We start from the raw sequence: 24,925 nt of genomic DNA on the forward strand, positions 1-24,925 counted from the left end.
GGAAGCATCTGGGTGCCGTAGAGGTTTCCCCTAGACGCCTTGCGATATTTGCCTGTGAAGAGAAGGGTGTGGGGGTGCTGACTGCTCTGGAGCCGTCTCAGGTCGTCTGGGTTACTTTGTTACTTTGAAAACCTGGAGGAGCAGCGCTGCCGCGAGTAAACTGCGCGTTAATAGCCCTGGGTGATGAGGAAAAGGCTGGCTTTTTGGAAGAATTTTATTGTAAACAAAAATCATATGAAAGCTGCTATTACTATTATTATTCACTGAATAATAGGGTTAGCAACCAGTAGTGGGGTCCTTAGCGTGGCTTAGAATTTCAAGCCAGGAGTTGTAGCCTAGGCAGGTAAAGACTGTTGGAAGCAGCATTCCAAGCCTTATGAATGCTGTGATGATTCAAACTTGAGTAAGGTTTTTGCTTTGTATTTTCAATGGAACACGTTAGTGTCAATGTTGCTGTGAGCATGCCTCAGTAGGAATGTGTCTGATTTAGTTATTACAGTAAGGATCATCTCCTTTAATAAGGAAATCTGTGTCTTAGCAGCCCCTTAAAAAGAGATCATTCCTGTAATTTATATTTTTTAAATCCTTAATATGTAGTGTGGGAACCTTCCATCTTTGACAGTATGCATCCACGTAGGAGAAAATTAGTAGAATGCAGAAATTGTCAACTGTCCTTTTAAAGCTTACAGTTGTCACAGTTTTGGGGCTTGAAGGGATTGCTTCTATAGCTTTTATATTGTTAGGATGTTTGTAATCCTATTTATGTCCAAATAGATTATAGGAATGAAAGTGTAGCAGATGTCCCCTGCCTATTACAACTGTGTCGTATAATTATATCTTGCTCTATAAAATCTGAATTGTTTCCCTAATGATGAGAGAAAGGAGAGACAGTGGGTTTGTATCTTCGCTTGAGTCTGTGGCAGCATTAAGATTTCAGAGGTTTGGGAAACTTTTTAATGTGAGTGTAAGGCTAGAACATCTTAAACAGGAAAAAAAAAAGGTCTGCATATGTCACCAACCTGTCTTTGAACACTGAACTACTGAAGTTGTTTCTGGAAGTTGCAAGAGACTGAATGCTGAGCGCCAAGAAGAGGAAACATGATTCAGAATCTTTCCAGTGTAGCTAGGTTCTCCATTTTGAGAAGGCATGCTAAAGATGTAATTTTTTTCCCATCTTGAGAAGCAGATACTTCAGGGTCAAATAAATATGTTATGCTTTCTTGACAATAAAGACTAACCCTAGAAATTAAATCAAGTTTGCTTAATTTATTTTGTTGAAACTCCAGTATGAAAACAAATAACAAACTCTTGCAAGTCATTGCTGAAGACATTAAAAAATGCCTCCACAGAAGACTGAGTGAATAGGTAGATATCTCTCTTGACTTGACAATGCTTTGTAGTATACAGATTCATAAAAACAAACTTTAGTAATTTTATATAAAAAATGTCTGACTTTTTTTGAATGTAAATAATTGTACTCCATTGAGCTTGGTTTACGTAGGCATAGAATAAAGTTAAGGCAATGTAGGAGCAAATCTTTTTGTAATCAAAAGAGCAAAGTAGTTTTTAAGTTGTCATTCTGTATCATTAAAATTTTAAAGTTATTTTAGTATTACTTTGTATTCATTATTTCCATGGTGAGATGGAAAAAATCCTACCTTCTTCCAAAAGGAAATGCACAAACTGAATCATTAACTGTAGTGCAAAGAAGTTTACACCAGTGACAAAGTTTAATAGGCCTGTCTTGTGCTTATTTTCCAAGATAAGTTTAGAGAGACCAATATTAGTGTGTCCCAGTGTTTTCTGACTTAAATGTGAAAAGTTCTCAAAATAACATTGGAAACCTAAAGATGGAACAAAAATTCTTACAGATTGCTGCCTGGTGATTTCCATCGTGTGGCTCTGTGCTGTGATGCTAATACTGAGGGCTGGGCGGGGAAAAGAGTAAGCCTATTACCAGTAGATTTACTACAGGCTTGCTATGCCAGGGTCTAGATTTCCATTGCAGGCGGTTCAGAAAGCTTAGAGCAACTGGTCTGTGGCTTTAAGAACTTACTACAGATGTCTAATTAAAAGCTGTAGGGTTACTTTATGACACAATTCCTGAGATCACTGTATGGCAGGTGATGTGTAACACTCATCAGTCAGGATCAGAGGTGTTCCTCACTGTAGCTTTTCTGAGGAAGAGTATTAATTGTTTTTTTCCTTGCATGTGGCTTTATTCAGTACCTGTATAAGTAGGGTACAACTTACCCTACATGTTCTTAATAAAACATGTTTCTTTGAATGACACTGTGTTGACTGAATACAGTAGTACCTATGAGATTTTCTTTATTTACTTGCTGTGAACGGACTGTGAAAAAAAAATGGAGCTGAAACTGTTTAGCATTCATTAAGATTAAAGTTTACAGAGCCAGTTCTGGCTTTCAGGCTGCTTGGAGCAAGGTATCATGGTGTCTTTACATCAGATTCTGTGCAGTAAACCTGGAGCTGCTTTTTTCTTTTTTCGTATTTATTTTAACTCCTGGAAGAGGCAAAGGTCTTTGGCCTCGTTAAGAAATTTTTTTTTCTGTCCATAAAACTTGAAAGTTAATTTTGATTCTTTCCCCTTCTGAATAATTACTGTGCCTCTCCTACTTCAGCAGAAAAAAAGTGAAGCTGTTCTTACATGGTTTCTGTGCAATCTGCCAAACACCACAGAAACTTGAGAGTAGCCATCTTCTGTGCTCTGCTACCACTTCAGGAAGCCATTCACACCATCCATTTGTAGATGTGGAAAATACCAAATTGACTTTGTGCTTCCTATTGTTTGTCATGCACCTGGAGAATAAATGCTCCACACTCTAGCAAAAGTATTTGCATTCATTTGAGGAAGTTTCATATTTGGTCTGCTTGGAAGAACTTTCTGGGCTATGGCTGTTTATTGCTTATTTGTACTGTGTAAAGACTTTATTGTATTGTGTAAAGACTTTATACTTTCAGCTGATACTCAGGTGTTGGTTTGTGTATATGTTAGTGGTCAGATGGCAAAAGTAGGGCTGCAGGATTCTTTGGGTCTCAGAGAAAATTGCTTCGTTTCTTTCTGAAGAGAAACTTGCAGAAAGCATTGGTAACCAGATTCTTTCATTGGCCAAGATATTCTAAGCAGAGGTATCTAATGTGTAACTGAGGACTTTGGCTAATACAGCATTGTAAGATTGAGGTGATAGCAATTTCATTAATGCTGTTTGAAGCATGAAACTGAGTTATCCTTTGCACTACCATGTTTAAAGAGTACTTTTTGTTTTGACGGTCTAAGCAAAACCTTTTCTACATTTAGTATATCTTAACACCCTCAAATGAATGTGTGTGGAAAAAGGTTTATTTAAGTATTGGAATTTTAAGGTCCTCACGCAAGAAAACCATTCAGTTATCAATGCTGTTACTGACAGCATTACTTCTGCCTTGTTGCATCTTGCCTGACAGCTTTAAGATGAGGGTAGAAAAGATGGCAAATAATAAATTGCACAATTTTGAGTTAATTAATTGTGCCAGTGGATGTTTAATATATTACCCGTAACGTTTTAAACTTTGGGCTGTGGTTGTGTTTTTAAAATTAAACATTTCTGAATACTGTAGAAAAACTTTCTTGTTTCTTGCTTCTGTTGCTTTCTTTGGTATATCCAAAAATGGTCACATGGATTTTGGTTAAAATTCTATGATTCATCTATGGGCAGAAAATGAATGTGGAAAGCTTCCACTGAAAAGGAGGGTATTGCAATTAAGGGATGTATTTCTCCCAAATGTGTCAAAGTCCAAGTTTTCTAACATTTTTCTAAAGATTGTTGTTTGCATGATCAGATGATCAGACAGCATTTTGAACAGTCATGTGGATGAATTTTTCCAGAGGGTTTTTAATGGATATGAATTAGTTTATTAGTTCAGAGAAAGAACTGAAGTTCTTTTAAACTAAAAAATAAAACTTCTATTTATTGAATAGTTGGAAGGGATTAATAAAGTACTTTTCAAGTTAAGGTACATATATAATAGCTAAGAAGCAAGGTACAGAATTTTAAAAGTTAGTTGGCTCTAAAATTTTTGGTACACACCCAATACAAGATGCATCAAATATGTTATCTAACTTTTACTTCTAAGCAGTCCCTGGAGAAAATAGAGAGGCATGAGAACTGAGTTTTGACAATGAGTTATTTTCAAGATTAAATATCAGTTCTTTGGTATCCCTGTGGAATATACCAATAGTTCAGAAGAACTTTTAGAGAGAGTTCCTAGACCACAGTTGTAAAATACACTTTGTTTTCAGAATGCTGAGGGAAATGCACTGCATGTTAGATATGAGAAGTCTAGTTTAAAGCTGGTTGTTGAAGGAGAAGAGGGGTTAGGTGACCTGATCTTTCAATTTCTATTTATAGTTACTTTGAAGAAGTTGGCATGCTTGCTAACTACAGTAAGCAATACTATGTTATGTAGTCTAGTGAAATCATGCCGGGGTGATTTGTAGGCATAATACAATGTGGCAAGACTTAAATGCCTCTAGCAGTTAAACTGAGGATCAGATCTAATATTTGAAGGAGTAGGCCACACTAAGTTGTGATACGGCTTTTGTTTTACTTGAAAGCAAGTAGGTTTGTGTGATGCACAGTTATAACAGCTTTTGGGTTTTTAATAGCAAAAAAATAAGTAAAGGTAATAGAGCGTGAAATTTATTTTGAGAGAATTGCAGGAATTAAAGCAGCTTTGAAGTAGCTATTTATGCTTATTTAATTTTCAGTCATTCATTTATCTGAGTCATTCTGAACATGAACCAGTGACATTTGTGTTGACTCTTCCAATTACTGTTCTTAACAATTGTTTTCCATGCAGTGAAATTTAATGGCTGACTGTGGTATAATATTTTCATCTTTTTTTGCAGTTAAGCAGAGTAACTTCAGTCACAGCCTTTTGTTAGAAGTAAATGATTTCTAAATTACTACATTTCTGTAAGGGGAATATGTAGGCTAAGGTGTATGCTTTTGCTGTCAAAAGTAATGTAAAAACTCTTTTAATGATTGTCCAGAGTTTTAATTTTATATGTTGAATAATACATGCTAATTTTCTTTCCTTAATTGTGTGAGGGGGAAATGGGAGACTAAGGTAACACCTGTAATCAAGTCGGTCTGAAGAGAACAATGGGCTACCATGCTTAGTCATGCTTCATGTTTGATTTCTAATTTCTGTTCTACTATGAAGTTCAACTTGTGAAGGAAGTGAGCTGGGAGGGATTTGCATAGAGAGAAATTGCAGATGTTTGGTCAATGTAGAAATTACTTGTAAAAAATTAGTCCTCTTGCTGAACTGCTACAAAGTGGTTAATTTAAGTGTTAATTTAATTAGATAATTTATGGCATGTACAACTGTAGCTGTTCTGGATCAGTTTTCAGAACAGCTACAGGTAATTTTAAAAGCTGGTAAATTTCTGAAATTTACCTTTTGCTATGAAATTCCTGGATTGAATAGGAGCGAGATGAAATTATAAGAACTGTTCTCTTTCATTTTTCATTTCTGTGTTTGTTGTTCAAAGGATCTACTGCAATTCTGTATTTACCAATCCACAATTTGGTCTCCTCTATTCAATAATCTTACAAGCATTTTTCCTTCAACAATTGCATTTCAGTAATAGTGCAATTTGAGCTTTGTTTCATCTGCTTTCTCTAATTTTTTTATTATTTATGCTTATTGTTTACACAGCCTAATGGAAGGTCTTTCCTTGATGTATCTGAAGATGAAGTAATACAAACTGTTCATAAAGACAATATAAAGCAGCCTGTGGACACAGAAAAGAAGAATGAAAAGGTTAGTTATGGATACACAGCAAAAATGTTGAAGTTTGATTTATTAAATTTCAATATCTAATAACTGGTTTTGGTTTGAAATCCTGTTACATATATGAATGAAGAGGCAGGCTTCTTACTGTGAAGAGTACTAATCTAATTTGGAGTTGAAAAGAGCTAAAGTAGTATTTTCTTAACTTCTGAGACATGCCTTATCACAGAATGTTTGTCAAGGAAACTGCACTCCTAGCCCCCCTCTAAACACTGATATCTCTGTTCATCATGTGACAGCATTAAGCCTACAGAAATAAAGTTTGTTTCATCTTGATGGCTTCATGGAGATGCAGCATAATGATAGTATTGTTAAATGCCTTGTAAATGGTCTACCAGTTGGGGGACTAGTATTTAAAGGATTTAGACCATGTGCCTGCTTGTTTCTTTTGCCAGATGTATCCATTACTGATTAGAGTTCTTGATTTTTGATGATAAATGTGAGCTTTGAAGTCTGGTGTGGGCTTTTTGTTATGCAAATTAAACAGCTACATTAAAAATATATTTTCAAACATCCATCTGCAATATCTAATCTACAAGGTAATCTTGCTACTGGCAGTGTTATTTTTTGAACTGTGAGGACTAATCTTCTTTTTTTATTATATATGTTCTTATTTATAGGCAACATGGATATGCTTGGGCCTTTGATAATTTTTTTTGCTTGGTTCTTTTGCTAACACTGTGCATGAAGTTTTCCCACTGTCATTGTTTTCTGACTTATTTTCTTCAATAAAATGCTTTTGTTGTAACTATACTGAGGAAAAATAAAAGGTTGTGTATAAACAGTGAGAAACATTTTGCTATGAGGGTGATACACTGGAACAAGTTGCCCAGGGAGGTTGTGGATGCTCCATCCCTGGAAGTGTTCAAGGCCAGGCTGGATGGGGCTTTGAGCAACCTGGTCTAGTGAAAGGTGTCCCTGCCTATGACCTTTAAGGTCCCTTCCAATCCAAGCTTTAATAAATACACTTGCTTACCCTCCAATAACTTCTTTTGTGGTTAGTATTTTGGCTAAAAGACTGTATCCTTTTAGTTTGCTGTAGGACTTTAAATGTTTTTGCAATTTGCAAATTGAGTGACTTTTCTGTGAAATAGGTTTGTCTTAAAGTTCCATACTGTGTGGCTCTCTTCCTCTTCTCCATGTTTTGCACATCAGATTGACTTTGCTGTTTGTTTTTTTTTTTACCAAGAACATACCACAATTTGAACCTGAATGAGCAACTCTGTTCGCAGGTTTTCAAGCAGAGTAGGTGTTTAGATCCTAAACTCAACTTCATGTTAAAATTGCAAACATAGTGACCTGAATTTTAAAATGTGAAGCTGAAACTGCAGCTCTAGGAAATGAGTACCACTACATGAATGTGGATTATTATTCAAATTGTGGTTTCATATCACTTTGAGGGATCCTGGGCAGAAAATGATTGGGTCAGGAATAAATTGTTACCCTTCAATTAAAAGCCTGCTTAAGAACTTCCTTTGAACTACACGCTTCTGATTATTTGGTAAGGGTTCTCAGGGCATCTATAACATTAGAAACCTGCTGAGGTTGTAGGGGATCCTGTGTAAGTGTCTTTGTGTACTATCTTTGGGATGGATGGTATAAGACAATGGCTGTGATTGAAGTTGTGTGTGCATATGTACATACATGAATGCATATAACCTATGGTCTGAAGGGCATGGTTATTCTTTTGTGCTTCAGTATATGTGTTCAGTGAAAATCACACATCCTTTGTGTTTCTGTATTTCTTGGCTGCTTCAGGGTTGTGAATTTCATGTGTATTTTTCTGCTTTGTGGGAGGGGAAGCTTTGGGTAATGTCTGGACTCTGGCTGTTCACAGGCTTTATTATTCTGCAATTAGTGACTTGCCACAGTACAGGGTTTTTTTAGTGTTTACTGTAAGGGACTGTTCCCTAAGAAATTACTCTGTGGATGAGATCGTGGAAAGTTAAAATGTCAGCATCCATTCTGTTTGCAAGCACATAACTGCTTTGTCTTAAATACTAGAAATGATTACTCAGCTAGGGATCAAGAAGAAAGGTTTATTTTTCTATTGTTCTTGCATGGGGCACAATGCATCCTAAAGACTTAAAAAAATTTGGCAGGCCTGCAGTATTCCTCATGTGCTCTTTGGCTGTTGGCAGAGCCAACACTGGCATCTTTGTGTGTTGCAGAAGGTGACACTCTGAATGCATAGATTTCTGCAGAATGACTGGCTGGCTTGCTCTGGCTTTAGCATCTCTTGCTGTTTCTTTCCATCAGTTTGGTACTGAGATAGCAACTGGTACAGTGCAAAGTTTAGCAGGTGATGGGTTGATTGGATAAAAATGATGGTTCTGGTTTTTCAGAACAGGGTAACACAGTTTAGGAAAGTAAACATGTTTTCAAGATTTGCATTCTTCATCTTTTTAAAAACAGTGTTTGTTAATCACAAACTTCTTTTTCAGCTGTTAAACTTCAATGTTTTCCTGAAAAGTATAAAATTTGATGGCAATACTGCCATAGGAGCTAGTTATTTTAGGAAACTGAAGTTAAAATTTGGAAGAGTAGTCATCTTGAACTGTTGTCTGGGAACCTTCTGAAGTAATTTCAGATGTTCTCTTAGTACCAAAGGACAGTTGGGTAGTTATGGCTTTGTGGATAGAAACTTTAGGGGTCTCAAGTTCCAGTCTCAGTGTAGCTGCGAATGGGAGACAAAGGTACAAACTTAGTCTGTTTGTAATCTTTCTCTGTTCGAGCTTGAAGAGGCAATTTATAACTAATTTTAATGCTAATTCTCACTTGCCTTTTTCATTCTTTCATTAGAAGATGCCCTAGCAAATAATTTGACTTGTTCATATTTTTAGAACCAATTCTTCTCAGGTTGCTTTTGAAACCAGCCCTTCTCTTTTGGAGGCTTTTCAGAAGTTAACTGGTATGTGAGCAAAGGTAGTCTGCTGAGCAAATGAAAATTCAGCCTGAGTGCATGTGTAGTTTGGGTCCTCATGTACATTAAGCCATGAGCTAACTGTTCAAATCAGTTCCCTAGATGTTATAGGTGTGGTGATGGAGCATTGCATATAAGCAGTGAGTTTTTTATCATCTCTGCTGGACTAACAAGCTATGCTGCTCTCAGCCCCTGTATTGAAGCTACAAATTACTCTGGGGGTGTGGTGACTCTAAGGCATATGAACTGCATGCCATTGTGGGGGCCCATAGAATATCTGCAGCAGATGTAGTAATAATTTAGGTGTTGCCAATTCTAGAGAGATTGTTAGACACTTCATGGACATTTAAGACTAGAAAACCAAATTGTGGGAACTCAGGTATACAGCTGGCAATTACTAGTCTGACTCTGGCAGATGTATTCCAGAAAGATGTCCAGCATTCTTGAAATATTTCAGAGACAGTGAATAAGTGAATAGTTCCCCTTATAACATTTGAGTGGATAACCATATTTCTTTTTAAAGTCTTGTTGTTTCTCATTCATGCTTATCTGGTAGTTCTTATACCTTTCTTCACTAGGTTGAAAAGCTTTTCAGTACTGTGTTTTCTTTCTAAGAAGGTAGTCAAGTCAATTTGCTCCAAGACTTTCTGCAATATATTTTCTCCCATTATCTTGGGGTTTTTTTTCTCAATACTATCTTTTCAGCATTCTATATTGCTACCTGTTGCACCAAAACTATTTGCAGAGGCAGTCATGTCTGTTCCTATTTGTTTAGCTTAGCTCTTACATCCAAGAAGCCATAACTGATGAAACCATGAGGAAAAAAAGAGTTTGGAATGTACAGACTCCAATCACAGCTTGTGTTTTGAAGTAATTTCCAAGCTGGACTTTTTTTACCTTTTTTTTTTAAATGAGTTGCTGGCATTATTTATTTCTCCATGTGTAAGTTTATACTTCTGCACATAACAAAATTTGACAGAGTGGCATCTGCCTGCTAAACAGCTCATTACTCCTCTCTGACTGTGATGCTGCCAGCATAGCTGCGTCTACCTGGCTTTGTACTCTGCAGCATAAGTAATGTTCCCCTCACCTGCCAATTCTTTGCTGCATAAGTCTTTCACAGAGGGTTGTTCAGGAGAATCTGTTTTAAATTCATTCCTGCATTTTAGGGGGGAGAGGGAGTTCTGAATCATTATGCCAAGTAATCAGTAAGTAATCATTAAGAAAATGTTTTATTTTTATTCTAGTCAAAGAAAAAAAAGAAATCAAAGGGAGATTCCAAAACAGTTCAGGATACATCTCGTCTGGATGGAAAGGAAGTTGATGAAGGTACTGAACACAAACATAACACAAAGTGCAAACATTATGGCTTAAATGCTGTTTAAGATTTACTCATGTTTGGTTCATGAAGAAACACAAGAAACTCATAACTCCATAGTCGTGTATTATATATGGAAATATGATCTTTGAAACAACAGTATTTAGTAACTTCAACTGATTTTTTAAAGTAATCTTATAAAAACTGAGAAATTATGGATAGTAAGGTGTTAATGCTATTCATGTTTTGCTCTGTGAAGCAAAGTATTATCACAGAAAAACTTACCTTTGATCATTTGTGTTTACAATCTAAGGTTGAAGCTGACTGGTTAAAATGCCCTCAGACTTCTGTTTGATATGATACAAGCTAAAAATCTTTTCTTCCTCTGTGGCTTAGTGATGTTTTCATTTGGGTGATGTTTTAGGAGCCTGGGAAACAAAAATCAGTAACAGAGAGAAGCGTCAACAGCGTAAACGAGACAAGGTGCTGACCGACGGTGGCTCAGGAGAATCAAATCTCCAGGGCATAGAAAACACGGTTACTGTATCCATTGAACAGCTGATGCCTACACCATCACTTCCAGTTGGTCTCAGAAAAAATAAAGGTATGATGCTTGATAGGTCTGTGAATGTGTCCTAGAAAGACAACTTTACTTGAATGCTTAAATAGTGACTCTGTTTTGGATGTATGTTAGGTATATTTAGAGGTGAAACTCTTGAGGAAATTATTTCAAACTGTGTAAAAGTACTTTCTCATTGTGCAAATCTCCCCCTTTTCTAGCCATATTTTTGGGGAAACCCAAGAGTGTTTTAGAGCAAGTGGCTAAGGCACTGGCCTCCATCCACACTGGTGCACTGTTGGTTGCTGCACAGCTGCGTAGGCCTGTCCCTGTTCCTTCACTTGTGTTTTGTGACTCTGCCCTTTGTTTTCAGAAACTTCAAAGGCATCCTCAGCGCTGCTGCAGGCAGCACCAACTCCTTAACTTTTTGAGTGCTTCCTTGTGGGAAGGTTATGCCTCTGAAGTTCTCTTAAAATATCATTCACTGCTTAACACGTAGGTATTTTTTCCAACATAGATTTAGTAGCATCCTGTACTAAAGCTGTTCATAATGGTAAGGCACATATGGCTGAGGTTTACTAGTCAGTTACTGTAACTGAGGATTCAATAGATACCACTGCTGCTGTTACAGAAACAAAAGATTGCATGGGCTGGATTAAAGCATGTGTGGGCGCAGGAATTCCTATTTGTGTAAAACTGAGAAATAGCTTTAATTAAAGGAAAATTGATGTTCTAGCAAAGCGACAAAAAGACTGAGCTGAACAACTGTATGGTACCTTGAAACAATTCGTTGAAATTGGTATGCCTCACCCTCCTGTTTCATTGACACTCATTTGCACCTTGACTCAGTGCATCATTGTTGCCCTGAGGACTAGATCAGTTATTTCCTGTTGTCTTTTTTTTCCCCCAGTTTACCCAGAGTTTCAAGAAATGATAGTTCCAACTGTCTTTATTCATTGTTGCTAACCATAACTACTGTAACCTCTCCAGTGAGAATCCTTTATGTATCATGCTTTTTTTGTATCTTGTGTATCACCTTGTACAAGCCTAATCCAAAACGAATTTAGCTGTATCTTGTGTTTTTTTGGTGAGGTAGATGTTAGAAATAGTTACAGGTCTGAAATACTTAGAGCCACTCTTTGCTTGTAAATAACAACCTGTGTTTTAGATTTATGCTCTTTGTTCATCGGGAAAGTAGTTTAAGTTCTTTGAAATCTGCAGTTATTTGGTATATGGGTCCCAAGTCACTTTGAAAGCATTCTGTCTGCAGCATAAACACAAATAATAAAAAATAGAGCGTTTTAATTTTATCCTTAAGTTTTCTGGAAGTGTCTTAATTTACTGTAAGGTACTAATATATTATTTTCTTAAAATATTAGTAATGGATTGTTAGAAGATTTTTACAGGTGTTGTTTTTTAAAAAAGCGTAATCTAGCTTTGTTTCTCTTAATCAGGTGATTCACTTTTGAATGCTCAGATAAACAATTCTAAACCTGCAAAGGGGGAGTCATCAATTCCACAAGGTAAAAAGGTTTTATTATTGGTCATCCTAAGTAACTACAGGAGTATTTTACAGAAGTGAAAACAGCAACTGTCTGTGCAGGATTTTGAGTTACTGACCTGGAACTTTACTGTACATCTGGCTCTTTTGGCTATGCAAATATTAGACTTCTAAGTTCCCGTTATTTCTTAAGAAGTTGAAAACAGTCTCTGTTACATATAGAAATACAATTCAGTATTTTGAATTTTCAGGTAGATTACCTATTATAAAAATCTTTATGTACAGAACAGTAACATTTATTTTTAAGCTCTGCTGGAAAATTCTTTATGCTAGCTTTTCAGACTTACTCACTTATTTGTGTTAATGAATTGTTTTGTCAAAGAAACCCTGGTATAGATAATTGCAGAGAGCTCACAAGTCCTGATTATTGTTTACACTTGTTTCAGGTTGAATATACAAGTTACTCAGTTCTTTACATTCTCCTTTGAGATGCATAAATACATAAGTTTTGAAAGTTCTTACTTATAAATACATGTTTATAAAAAGAATATACTTGACATATGTCATACACAAAACTTAAAATATTTGACTAGTAAATCTTAACGGTTTTCTAATAACAGATACTGCTATAATAATACTTGAAGTGAATTGGTTTGACATAATGAAATCAAGATGGTTGTTACTTACATGTAGCTAACATTAGCTGTGTTGCTTTAATCAAAAACAACTAGTATAAATAAGCAAATCAAAAAATGAATTAATAAAAGCACACAGATCCAGAAAGTGAATCCCTTTCTGCTTGTTTTTGAGAGCTTTTATTCACACACAAACTTCCTATACCACGTCTGAGAAGGAAGGTGCTGTGTTCTTCAGAGATGCCTAATGGGAGGACAGGAGAAAATAACCAAGTTTCAGTAAGAGGAAGGTCATGAGGAAAAAGCTTTTCATGAGATAGTTCAAAGCATCTCTGGACAATCAGCCTTTATGGTTTCCAGAACTTCAGTAATGTAGTATAATTTTGAAGTTAGCTGTGCATTGAACAAAAGTTGGGACGAGGTGACTTTGAGAGATCCTTTTCAATCATCAGTTTTCTGTGATTCAGTGAGAACTGGCTGATCATTTAGAAGTTGAAGTTTTTGACAAGAGAGAAGTATAATAAAGAGGAAAAAAAGGAGTAAAACAGAGAATAATCAAGCTCCTTCTTCAGGACCTCAGCTGCCTTTTTGCAAAGTTGCAAAAAGGTTTTTATAGCAACTGCAGTTTGGTTTCTGACTCTTCAGTATTCTTTTGTTGCCTTTCCCTAAGACTTCATATTATGCTAGGAGGACATTGACTGACAGGAGCAATGCTAGTGCTGTAGACAAAGGGCAGTGTTTTTTGTACAGCAATGGTGACCTTACAGATGTCTGTGTTTGGAATTGATTTGGCTGAGAAAATCTAGGCATATCTCACCTAATTCATTCTGTGTCAGTGAGGCCAGCTTGAATTGGGCATGTTGATGCTGCCTGAGTTACAAGTTCATTTGACAGATAAAATGTTTGGTCTGTATTTTTTGTTGGCATATGATACTGACTTGTGCATAAGGGTTTGGCTTACTGTTTAAGTGCTACACTTGTAATATGCAAATATTTCTTAATTGCTTGAGGAAGAACAGTTTTTCTGGTTTTTCCACTGCATATATAAAAAGAGAAAGGTTTGTGATATATAGTAAGGGAGGCTGGATGCACTAGCCCTTATATTTAATAGGGACATAAATTTAAAAAACTTCTATTATGATCTTTGTCTCAGTTTACTGCTGACTTCTCAAAGAATACATCAAATTTACAGCGGCTAGTAATTTCTCATGAGGGTAATGTGTAGCAGAGATTCTTGCTGTGTTGTGGTCTTTTACCTTAGTGAAACATAAAATATGTTACTTACAAATTGAGTGTTACTATGATTTTTATCTCTCACTCTGAGGGACTCTATGGTCAGTATGATATCTATGCTCTTTGTAAATCCCGTGTGGTGTTTAGGAAGTATTTGCTAATACTTGGTAATTTTGTCTACATCCTGCTTGAAGAACTGCACACAGTTGTGAAACAGAAAATACTCTCCATTTAGTGTGTGGGTTTTTCCACAAGTCGTCCCCATACTGTCTAAGAGAAATTAGCCGACAGTGTTGAAAGTACCCTCCCCACCCTTCTTCTAATCTAGAGACACCAGTTCACCATCACTGGGTTCAAGCCCTGTAAAGAAAGGGAAGAGGAAAGAGTGCAGTTGGTGCTGTTTTTCCCTCCCTCTTCAAGTTAGTAGACAGATGGTGCATATCATCTGAACTGGAAAATCAGCTGAGACAGAGCAGCAGCCCTGTCTGTATCACATTGATGTAGCAAAGCTGCTGTTCATTCGGGGGTTTTTTATTAAGTGAATGTCCATATAAGTGATATTTTAATTCTTCATCCAGTTGTTATTTTAAATAATCCTTTTGTTACTGTTTTATTTAAGTTTCTCCAGGATTGAGTGAAAGTCATACAGTAAATGGAGGAAGCTGGAATGAGAAGCCTGTAAAAATCTCCTCACAGATTGGTGTAGGGGAGGAGAAATGGACATCTGTTCCTTCAACTGCAGCTGGGAAGAGGAAGACTGAGACATTGGCGTGGGGCCAAGACACTGGAGATGCTAATGGAAATGGAAAGGACTGGGGAGTAAGCCTGGTAGGCAGGCCCTGGAAAGAGCGTTCTTTGTTCACTCCTATTGGTAAGCTATTTCCAGGAACTTGCTTCATGTAAGCAATTTTACATAAATGTATTTTTTAGTAGTCTCTGAAATATTTTTATGTTTATATATTAAAAATATCTTGATGTGGTCTAGTGAAATGTTAACAGAACAATTTCTCTTTACTGCAAGTGCTGATGGCTTAGACATCAGGTCTATGTTTCTGTGTACAGTTAAACTGGGATTTTTTGAGTTTATCTGACATAAAATTATTTCTGTGAAGGAATGCAATGTTGTATATCACTTTCATAAAGTTCTGGAGATGATTACTAAGCCATTTTGAAGGATAATTTCTTTTAAATAATGTCTTAAAACCCAGGTTGTAAGTCTATTCTGTTGATCCAACATGATGAAATCAATTGTGTCTGATTTTGGCAGGTGTTCTTTGAGGCCCCAGGCATAAACATTGTTTAACTGTTGTGACACTTAGTGTTACACTGTTTTTCTCATTAGAAAATGGGTTTTTTAGTGCTCAGTACAGTTTTCTGCTTTTTTTTCTTGTGCTGTCCATAGTAATAATGGAGAAGAGATTTCTTGATTTCTCTCTGGGTAACAGTCATCAAGTTATTAGTAAATGATGTAACATGGCCCTTCCCACTGTTCAGTCTCAGTATCCTCATCTCTTCTGGAAAGCGGTGTTGCTTTGTAGTCAGCAGTGTTACTTCAGACTTGTGGAGTCTTAACCCCAGCCAGCTGGCAAGCCCCATCCAGTTGCTCACTCACTGTCTCACCAGCAGGGGAGACATCGGGAGGAGAAAACTCCAGGGTTGACGTAAGGACAGTTTAATAGGAAAAGCAAAACCTGTTCATGCAAACAAAGCAAGAAAATAATTCTCTACTTCCCATGGGCTGGTGGGTGTTCAGCCGTCTCCAGGAGAGCAGCACTTCATCACATGTAACGGTGATTTGTGAAGACAAACACCATAACTCCTAATGTCCTTCCTTTCCTCCCTCTTCTCCCATTTCTATACTGAGCATGGTGCCACATGGTAGGGAATATTCCTTTGGCCAGTTGGGGTCACTTGTCCGGGCTGTGTCCCTTCCAGCTTCTTGTTGGGAAGACAAGCTCTGGCTGCCTTGCTGCCAGCAATACGAGAAGTGGAAAATGCCTTGACTCTGTGTGAGCACTGCTCAGCAACATCCCTGTATTACCAACCCTGTTTTCAGCACAAATCCAAAACACAGCCCTACCCCAGCCATAATCTGCAGAAGTCTAGACCTTCTTTTATTTCTCTGGCATATTTTGAAATGAAGTTCCTGAGGCTAGATCTGATATACCCTTGGAAGCTTTACCATTGCCAAGTAGAAGTGAAGGGCTTTCTTCATGTTCTGGCTAGATGTGTTCTGCTCTGTATTCTAATAAGGCAGTTTGTAGTGACTGACCAGCTTTTTGTTGGTTTTGTTACTGAGGATACATCATATCTACCAAGCTGATTTGCTTCTGGTAAAATGAGTGATTGTGTGGGTGAAGGAGAGCTGTGAAAGGCTTTCATGATGACTTGACTGATGATTTCAACACAGTCTTTCACAGTGTTGTTGTATCCAAACTAGAACAGGTGTAAAACTGATCAGGCCCAAGGTAATGGTCAAAAAGTCCTGCTCTCCATGGAGGCTGGACAAGGGGGATGTCACAGGCCTGTATTTAGAACTGTCATGTTTATCATCTTTATAAGTGACCTGGAGGAGGCAACCATATCATTCACATCCAGTTTTCAGATTATATCAAACTTAAATGTGGGGGCAGGAATCGGTTGAAACAGTCTAGGTCAGGGATCCCGTCCAGAAGGACCTGAACCTTATGGGAGTAATGGGCCAACAGGAACCTGAGGAAGTTCAGTGAGGACAAATGTCAAGTGCTGAATATGGTTGGAAGCAACGCTGGCAGGATATTGACTGTCTGGATTGCAGCTTTGTGGATAAGGGGTCTTGGTGGGCAGCAAGGTGGATGTGAGCCAGCTGTAGATCCTAGTACCAAAGGACACAAACAGTATGCTGGGATGCATTAACACAGGAGTCAGTAAGTTGGGGGTTAGTGGCTGTCTACTTTTTGGACAACATCTGGAATACCTGTCTGGTTTTTAGCCCCTTCTTCCCCAGTTAAGTAAATGTAATTCTAAATAAAAGCCACTAGTAGTTTTTACTGGCTATTTCTGCTTATTTTCTGCCTGACATATGTAACAGTCTAGAATGTCTTCATTTTTAAGCAGTATCTCCTATTCATCAAAAATTGTTCTGAATTTTATTCCCTTCTTTAACACACACACATATATATATATAAATAATATACTCTGTGTTCTGTAGCTGTGTTCCATCTACGTGTACTTTTTAAAACTTAGTGATTGCAGTAATGGGAGGAATAATAGTCTGGGGCTCAAAAAACAATTAACTTCTCTTTTGTGAGAAGCTTATATATAGAAAGAGCTGTAAAGGGAAGGTGGCTTTGGAAAGCTTGAAAATTGTTTCAAGCTGTGTGTTCATAAAGTCACAACTCTATCAGCACTAATTAATGTCCTCAGTTATGTGAAATGTCATCATGGCTGGACTAGCTGGTGTTTTTCTGATCCAATTCTTAATTAAATAGCTACATTTTCAACATTGCCAGCAGTGATGGTCTTTTTTTTTCTCCCCTTCCCCACAGCTGCTTGGAATGTGGATGCAAGGATTAATACCTCTGAACAGAATTCTACTTCTTTTTCCTCATTTGGATTAACTCCTGGAGTTTCTGGTATGTGTGCCTTTCAAAAGATTTTTCCATTCTCTTCCACTCCACCAGGTGGAATAGGGTTTGCCAAGTGATACTAATATGCATTTTCTCTTTTTTCTTTGAAAATAGTACTGCAAAGATGTGGAAGACACTTTAAAAGCTGTTTTCTTATGCTGAAATTATGCAGTAAAATAACTGTATTAAATTGATAATCAAAAGCTAGATCAATCACAGAATATTAGTAAGAAGGTTGGAACTAGAGGGGGTTGAAATGAGGTGATCTTTGTATGTTCTAACCCAAATCATTTTATGATTCTGTGATTTCTTATTTAGCTGCCTTGGTTGTGTGTTAAGTCTAAATAATGGGCATAAGAGGTTTTTCAGCATTGCAATATCTCAAGTTAGAGATCTGAAGATTTCTTTCTTGGAAAGCCCATTAACCCCGTCCTGTGAGGGAGTTTGTTACTGATGATTGAGTTTTTCCCCAACTAAATCATTACTTTGAAAATATGTTTCATAGGCAGGATTTGGAGTCTTGAGTCTTTCTCTGTATGACCAATGGAAATGCTGAAGTTCTGGGGTTTTCTTTCTTGAAGGGCTGTGTGCTATAGAGTACAAACCTGTCTTCATAATAAATCTTGTGTGTTAAACAACTAACATAAGTCCTACAATGATTTATTATGCAATAAAGGGATCATATGTCAGGTTATTTGCTCTTGCTTCCTTTCACCATGAGCTTGGCATGGCAGTTTCCTTTTCAGAAGTAGCTGGCCAAGTGCTTATGCACTTGGGCTACATTTGCTCGTATTGCAGTGTACAGGCTTTTAACTGTTGAACTTAGACTCAGTGTCCAGCATCTTAATTCTACAGAGAGTTTTAATTAAAAAAAAATCCCAAGCAGACACCTGGAACCAGGTTCAGTCTCTAAGTTAAAACTTAAGACAGTTTATTAAATAAAGTAGGATGGCACACTGAGCTGAAATTCAGCTGCAATACCACCATTTCAACTTCGAGAGCAATCGTTGTCTTTGATGCACCTTAGCCAACAATGTTGTAATGCAAAGTGACCACAAAAGAAATTAAACATGTCCATATTTCTGTCATCTGAGGTATCATTTGCAGAGGTGTATGTAAAATAGAGACCCATGTTCTATTCAAACTGAATTTCAGAAGTTTCATCATACAGTAAAATATTAATTTATTTAATTCTTACAATTAGTTTTTGTTCTACTTTTTTTATGAAATTGTTTTGTTGTTAGTTTTTGTGAAAACAGTTGTGTTAGATTTGTGACACCTTCTGTTGTCATGACTGGTATTGGCCTTAATGTTGTTTGTCCTACTTTTATGTTCTTGAAACCTTTGCTTTAAATGAGAAATGGATTCTTAGTAATGTATAATTTGTTTGATCTGCAATGTAATTAATGGGGTTTCTTTCTAGTGATATTTTCTTTTAAGCTTTTCCTTGTAAGAGATCTTATTGATACAGGGTAACAATTTTATTACCCATGAAATTTCTTTGGGTTTTTCAGTTTGAGGAGACTGCTTTTACTCACCCTTCTTATCTCTTTTTGAGTTCTTCTCATGACTTTATTTTGTCTTCCTTCTTCAGCTTCCTTGTTTTCTGAATATACCTTGTGCACAAGACGCTACTAGTTCTCCTGTCTTCTGCAGTCCTTAAAATCTGACATTTTTCTTTGAGCCTTTTGTCTTCCTTTCCTACTTTGATTGGACTTCCTTCCCCAAGAAAACTTCAGGAAGCTTGCTAACTTAGTACAATTTTATTTATTCCCTTTCAGGTTCCAACAGTGAATCGGTTTCTCAGGCTGGTACTTCTGATTTTCAGTGGGATTTAAGTCATGCTCAACCCCCTGTTGATGACGAATGGTCTGGGTTAAGTATGTTCCTCTAAAATGTTCATTTAAAAATGTTAATTACTGCTAGAGTGTAGTTATTTATATTAGCTACTCTTATTAGACAGTGTGGGTATCTGAGGAAAAACCTGTAATATTTGAATTCTGTAAGCTAATAGACAGTTTGAAGGAATTTAAAAGAAGCATTTTAATAAATTCTGATAGAAAATGGATAATTCTTAGGAAAAATACGTGGATATTCAAACTCAGAAGTGAGAGAGCTCATGCACTTTAAGGTAGAAAAATCTTTGTAATGAAAGACGCTTCCTGCAAGTGATGAGAAAAACCTACTGCAAGTCTGCAAAATATGTATTTAGTAGATAGAATTTGAGTCAGTTTGTTTTTACATGTTTGTACCTTACTGGAAAATTAAGGCAACATCAGACTCTTGTATTTAATCTAACTTGCTTTCTCATTTAGCAAACATTAGGAAGTTCTTACATATATAGGAAGCATATACAGGATAGAAATAACTGAAATTACTTGGGAGTTGTAGAATAGTTGGTGTTTACTCCCCACTTTCTCCTCCCTGTTTATGAAAAAGCATAGTGCATCTCATTGGGCGTTGACCTGAAGAATTGTTCCAGAAGTTGACAGAAGCAGCCTTGCATGTTACTTTCTCTCTAAGAACAACTTATTGCAGTTAAATAACTGGAAAAGTGGAATAGATTGATGCAGCCTTGACTCCACCACTGTTGGCAATGATTGCTCTGTTAGCAGATAATTTTGAAACTTACCTTTTGTGCTTTACCTAGTTTAAGGATAAGGAAAGCACAGTTCAGTTAATACTTTGAAAGTAATCAGTTTTATGTTTTAACAAAAACATAATTGATTCACATATCTGAGCATAGAATGTTTATGGTTCAACCTTCTGTTAATAAAATTTTCTCATAGTTGTCAACTAAGAGTACACTAACAGAAGCGGGCAAATGCAAGTTTAGGCCAAAGTGATACACAGATACACCCTGCTGCTTTATCAGGATAAGAAAACTAACTGTACATACAAATACTACTAGTTTTTGTTATTACTAAAAATGGATTTTTTTTCCTTAAGCAACTACTGAGAGGGCAGTAGGTAAACTAAAAAGTGTTGAGTAATATTTTTCAAATTAGTAAATTTTAGCATTGGAATTAGGTGTCATTAAGATAATGTTTTTATTAGGAAAGTTTCTAACTATTCTAAATGTTCTAACTAATCTTAAGATCTCTTAATGTATTTTTGGCTTCATAATGTTTGCCAATAAATTTAATTTGATTTATTATTGCTTTTTATTTTGACTTTATTTTCAGTTGTTTAAATAGAATGCCACCATAGTTGGCAGACCAAATTTGCCTGTTCTTCAATTTGGTATAGACTGAGGGGGAAGAAATATTTGTGGTGTTAATATAAATGCGAAATGAAAAAGCAATCTTTTACAACGTGTTCTGTTTTAAAATTGGCTTGCTGCAAATTTCTACTAAACAGACAGTCTAAGGCTTAGTTCTTCCCTTCTGATATTTTTAGTTTTTATGCAAGTGACCCTTTAAACCTATCATTCCATTATAAATGAATAATAACAAAATAGGGTATGGACTTAAGAGTCTTAGGAAAAAAAAGACTATTAAAAATGGCAAAGTTATAAGATGACTTGAATCAGTAAGATTTAGTTTCAGATCTATCACTTGTAAAGGAATCTTACTAAGGCAAGATTGATCAGTGTTACAGTTCTTCCTAATTTTTTCACTAGCTAGAAAGAAAATGCAGAGAACAGCTTAAGATAGATAACAATTCTTAAATTTGTTCCTCTTCAAATAGTTTAGAAAAATGTCTTGAAGCAACTGCATCTAGCTAGCTGCTGCTGTGATTAGGCTCTGTAAAATCACTGTCATACTCATTACTTTAAAAAGTCCTCTACTTATAAATAAAGTCTTTACCATTTTTTCAGAAAGACAGGGAATTACTATTTATATCTTGATATCAAGAAGTGGATATGTGTGCAGGGGGTTTTTAAACTGGAAATGAGAACCTGTAGAGTAAGGCAATATTCCTCAAAAAACCTTTTAATCTTTGTAGATGGACTTTCTTCAGCTGATCCAAGCTCTGATTGGAATGCACCTGCAGAAGAGTGGGGAAATTGGGTAGATGAAGAAAAAGTTGCTTCTGTTCCTCACCGTGAAGAGAGATCTGATACTCAGAAGGTAAAAGGTGATATTTTCTCCTTAGCTCCAGGACTTTGGCCTTACCACTGCCATTTCTTAAAGTAACTAAAAGGGTAATGCTAATCTCTCATCACAGTTACACTGATAAGAGTAGCACGACTGTGTTTGCTCTGTACACAGAGAAGGAAAACACTGAATGTTATTGAGAAGAGAAAAATTAGTTAGCTCCATCTTAAACCTTTCTGTTTTGCCATAATTATAAGGACTACATTATCAGTATAGACTGGGAGGGTTTAGATCTGTTTTTATAAATATTTCTTGACAATATTTAATTCTCAGCATGAAAAACAGCATTTTTATGCCACTATTGCCTGGTGGTCTGCTGCCTTTTCCATTCCCAACTCCTCTACCTGTGTTACGAGATAGCATGTAAGAATATGGTCTTTCTAGAATGAACTAAATAGATAACACTGTGTTCATTTCCACTTGGATGTGTATATTCCTTATCACTATTGATTTATGTTTAGTCTATACAAGGTATGTTTCATTGTCATTTTAAATGCTAAGTACCTTCTGTTCCCATATGAAGATTTCAGATAATGAAAGAGAAAAAGCAGAGCCAATTCTTCAGAGTTCTACAAGTGGCAAATCCAAGAAAAAGAAGAAGAAAAAGAAGAAGCAGGGTGAAGATGCTAACTCTCCTGCACAGGTAAAATCTTAATGGTTTAAAAGGCAATTGCAAGGAATTCACAAAATTGCCTTATCTTTGGCTATCAGCATCTTGAACAAAAATTATTTTTGGGAAATTAATTTCTTTATGGGATTGGATTGTCTACAATTGTTTCTCAAGAGTTAAAGTAATTCTTATTTTACTCGTATTTCCTTAATTTGTTGTATTCACAACTTGAATGTGGGATAATTTGTAGTTTTGCTGAATTTATGAAAAGCACAAAGTACATGGAAAGTATTTATCCTGAATTACTTATTTTCTGTCAAATCTGGATTCTGTACTGTAGGGATGCTTCCAGGTAGAATTGTCCTCTGCATGGAAAGCCTTTTCCTCGTGTTCTTTGAAAGACAGCTGTTTTGGTGAATCTAGCTATTTAGGAGAATGAAAGAAATTGAAGTTTTCCCTTAAGCTGTCTTCAAGTACAATTGTGTGAGAATATAATGGTTTTCTGAAGTACTGTTTTAATTTGATTTATGAGAAATGGTAAGTGCCAATGTTTCAAGCTCAATTGGTAGAGCTACTCTGTGAGTCAGATTTCAATGAGGGAAGGAATGTTTTCACACTGAGGATGGTTGGAGTTTTCTGTGTTTCTTAAATAGCTTTTGAAGAATTGCATTGACACAGATTTGTAAAAATAGGAAAAGCAGATTGCACTTCACGTGGCAATTGAATTATGTTTGAATAGATGAAGCAAATACTTTCCTAGAGGGAGAAATCTTCTAATAGCTAATGATCAGAATGCATCCTGCTTGTGTTTATTGTGACAGCCATTCATAGTTTACATTCTTTAAAGTTACAGAATGACCAATGTTCAGTGGAATCTGACTAGATTAGACTGAATTAGAGAGGGAAAGCAAAAACTTCAGTCATATTTGCTTTGGATTAGCTTTTATGGTTATCACATAGTTTATTAAAGTTGTAAAACATTAAATTCCTTTTACAGGAAATTTTATTTTCAAGTTGTCTGTGTGGAGGTGGAGCTTGTGTTGATTTCCCTTGTTTCTTTTGAGGCAAATTCAGTCTGGGAGCACTAGGGCTGCAGCTTTTTTTTTAATTGAAATTTGTTCTGGACTCTGCTATGACTCTTAAGTATAAGTCAAGATGAATAAGTTGTGGTTAACAGGTGTTTGTGAGTGTCCTACATGAATCTGAAGGTCAGTGAGGGCATTCTGAATTTTTTCCCATTGCTTGTGAGCTGTCTTTTAAATTATACATGTTGAGTCCTACTTTCTATATTAACATAATCAGATTTGTTATTCTACTCATTGTTCTCCAACTGTTCCAATTTTGTTACTTCTTTCAGTCCATCAGTCTATGAAGTCATTATTTTACAGATAAGAACTTATCTGTATTAAATTTTTATGTAGAATTGGGAGTTTTGCTTGATAGGAGCAGACTGAACTGCTCACAGAAACTAGCCTTGTTATAAGAGTTTAGTAATTTAACTTGCCAGTCCTACTTCAAACTCATTTAAAATTTGTGTACTTATCCTCTAAAAATGGAACACGTTCATTTAAACATCTTCATCTTTCTCACTGATTATACTTTAATGTTCACACTCATTTCTTGACTTCAGTGTTTGTTGAGGCAATAGAAGCCAGCTGAAGAGCTTGGAGTAAGAGCTTGGAGTAAACACATTAATATGTGTTCCTTACTGTCAGGAATCAGACTTAGGCTGTGACTGCATTTTCATAAGGAAATAAGTGAAGGAACAGTGTTTGCAGTTTAAACTCAGAGACCTCTTCACAACCACAGGATTCTTCTAGTGCCACTAACAAGTGTAACTACTTTAATTCCACATTAAAAATGAAAACTTTCCACTTCAGATTATTTAAGAAGTAAAGGTTGAGACTCTTGGGTACTTTGGATATATTTCCAACTTCTGTACTGAGGGTTACTTCACAAGCATTATGGTAAAATAAACTGCATTGCTAAAATATTAAAGCATAATAAGGATAGAAAACTATACAGCTTGCATTTAAAACTTGTAACAAAGCACAGAACCAAGATCAGTCAAGTGTCATTGTGATACTTTTGCAAAGTGTGTAGAGTAAATTCATTTTAATTTCACATTCTTATAATTTAACAGGAGTGTGAAGTGCAGTTCATTCTGAGATTGGGATTTTTGTTAGTATGCATGAAGCATCCTGCTTTCTGGGCTTTATTGGATTCTATGGGTATTTCTTTATTATGTTATTCTATACATTTTGAGTGTTAGCATAGGCTAGTATGAGCCCACTACTTCAATTATTATTTTTGATAGATTTTCTGAGTTATAGAAGCTGATTATGGCAACAAAACTCATTGATGGGGGAGAAGAGTCAGAACTTGACTGCAAACACAGGCTCTTCTTTTTTCCCCTCCCACTCCCCTTTTTGTAGGATGCTGAAGAACTGGATAGAGAAGCTGGAGAGCAATTTCAGGCGGATACCTCAAAAGTTCAAGCACAGCAGGAAAGAGCTTTTTCTTTGAAGACCATAAGTACTAGTGAACCAGCTAAGGTAGGGATGCAAAATTTGATTTAT

General features: G+C 36.2%; 1 protein-coding gene across 1 annotated transcript in view; it reads left to right on the forward strand.

The window, feature by feature from the left end:
- MTDH (metadherin) overlaps nucleotides 1-24,925 on the forward strand; it is a 171,685-nt gene that overhangs the window by 138,457 nt on the left and 8,303 nt on the right. The window contains exons 2-11 of the mRNA XM_005423487.2: nucleotides 5,725-5,829; nucleotides 10,030-10,111; nucleotides 10,525-10,704; nucleotides 12,114-12,182; nucleotides 14,648-14,899; nucleotides 17,556-17,642; nucleotides 19,418-19,516; nucleotides 21,585-21,709; nucleotides 22,260-22,379; nucleotides 24,782-24,901. Coding sequence (XP_005423544.1) covers nucleotides 5,725-5,829; nucleotides 10,030-10,111; nucleotides 10,525-10,704; nucleotides 12,114-12,182; nucleotides 14,648-14,899; nucleotides 17,556-17,642; nucleotides 19,418-19,516; nucleotides 21,585-21,709; nucleotides 22,260-22,379; nucleotides 24,782-24,901 — 1,239 coding nt within the window. The remainder of the gene's footprint in view (nucleotides 1-5,724; nucleotides 5,830-10,029; nucleotides 10,112-10,524; nucleotides 10,705-12,113; nucleotides 12,183-14,647; nucleotides 14,900-17,555; nucleotides 17,643-19,417; nucleotides 19,517-21,584; nucleotides 21,710-22,259; nucleotides 22,380-24,781; nucleotides 24,902-24,925) is intronic.

The sequence above is a fragment of the Geospiza fortis genome, unplaced genomic scaffold (assembly GCF_000277835.1).
Source record: "Geospiza fortis unplaced genomic scaffold, GeoFor_1.0 scaffold200, whole genome shotgun sequence".
NCBI lineage: Eukaryota > Metazoa > Chordata > Aves > Passeriformes > Thraupidae > Geospiza > Geospiza fortis.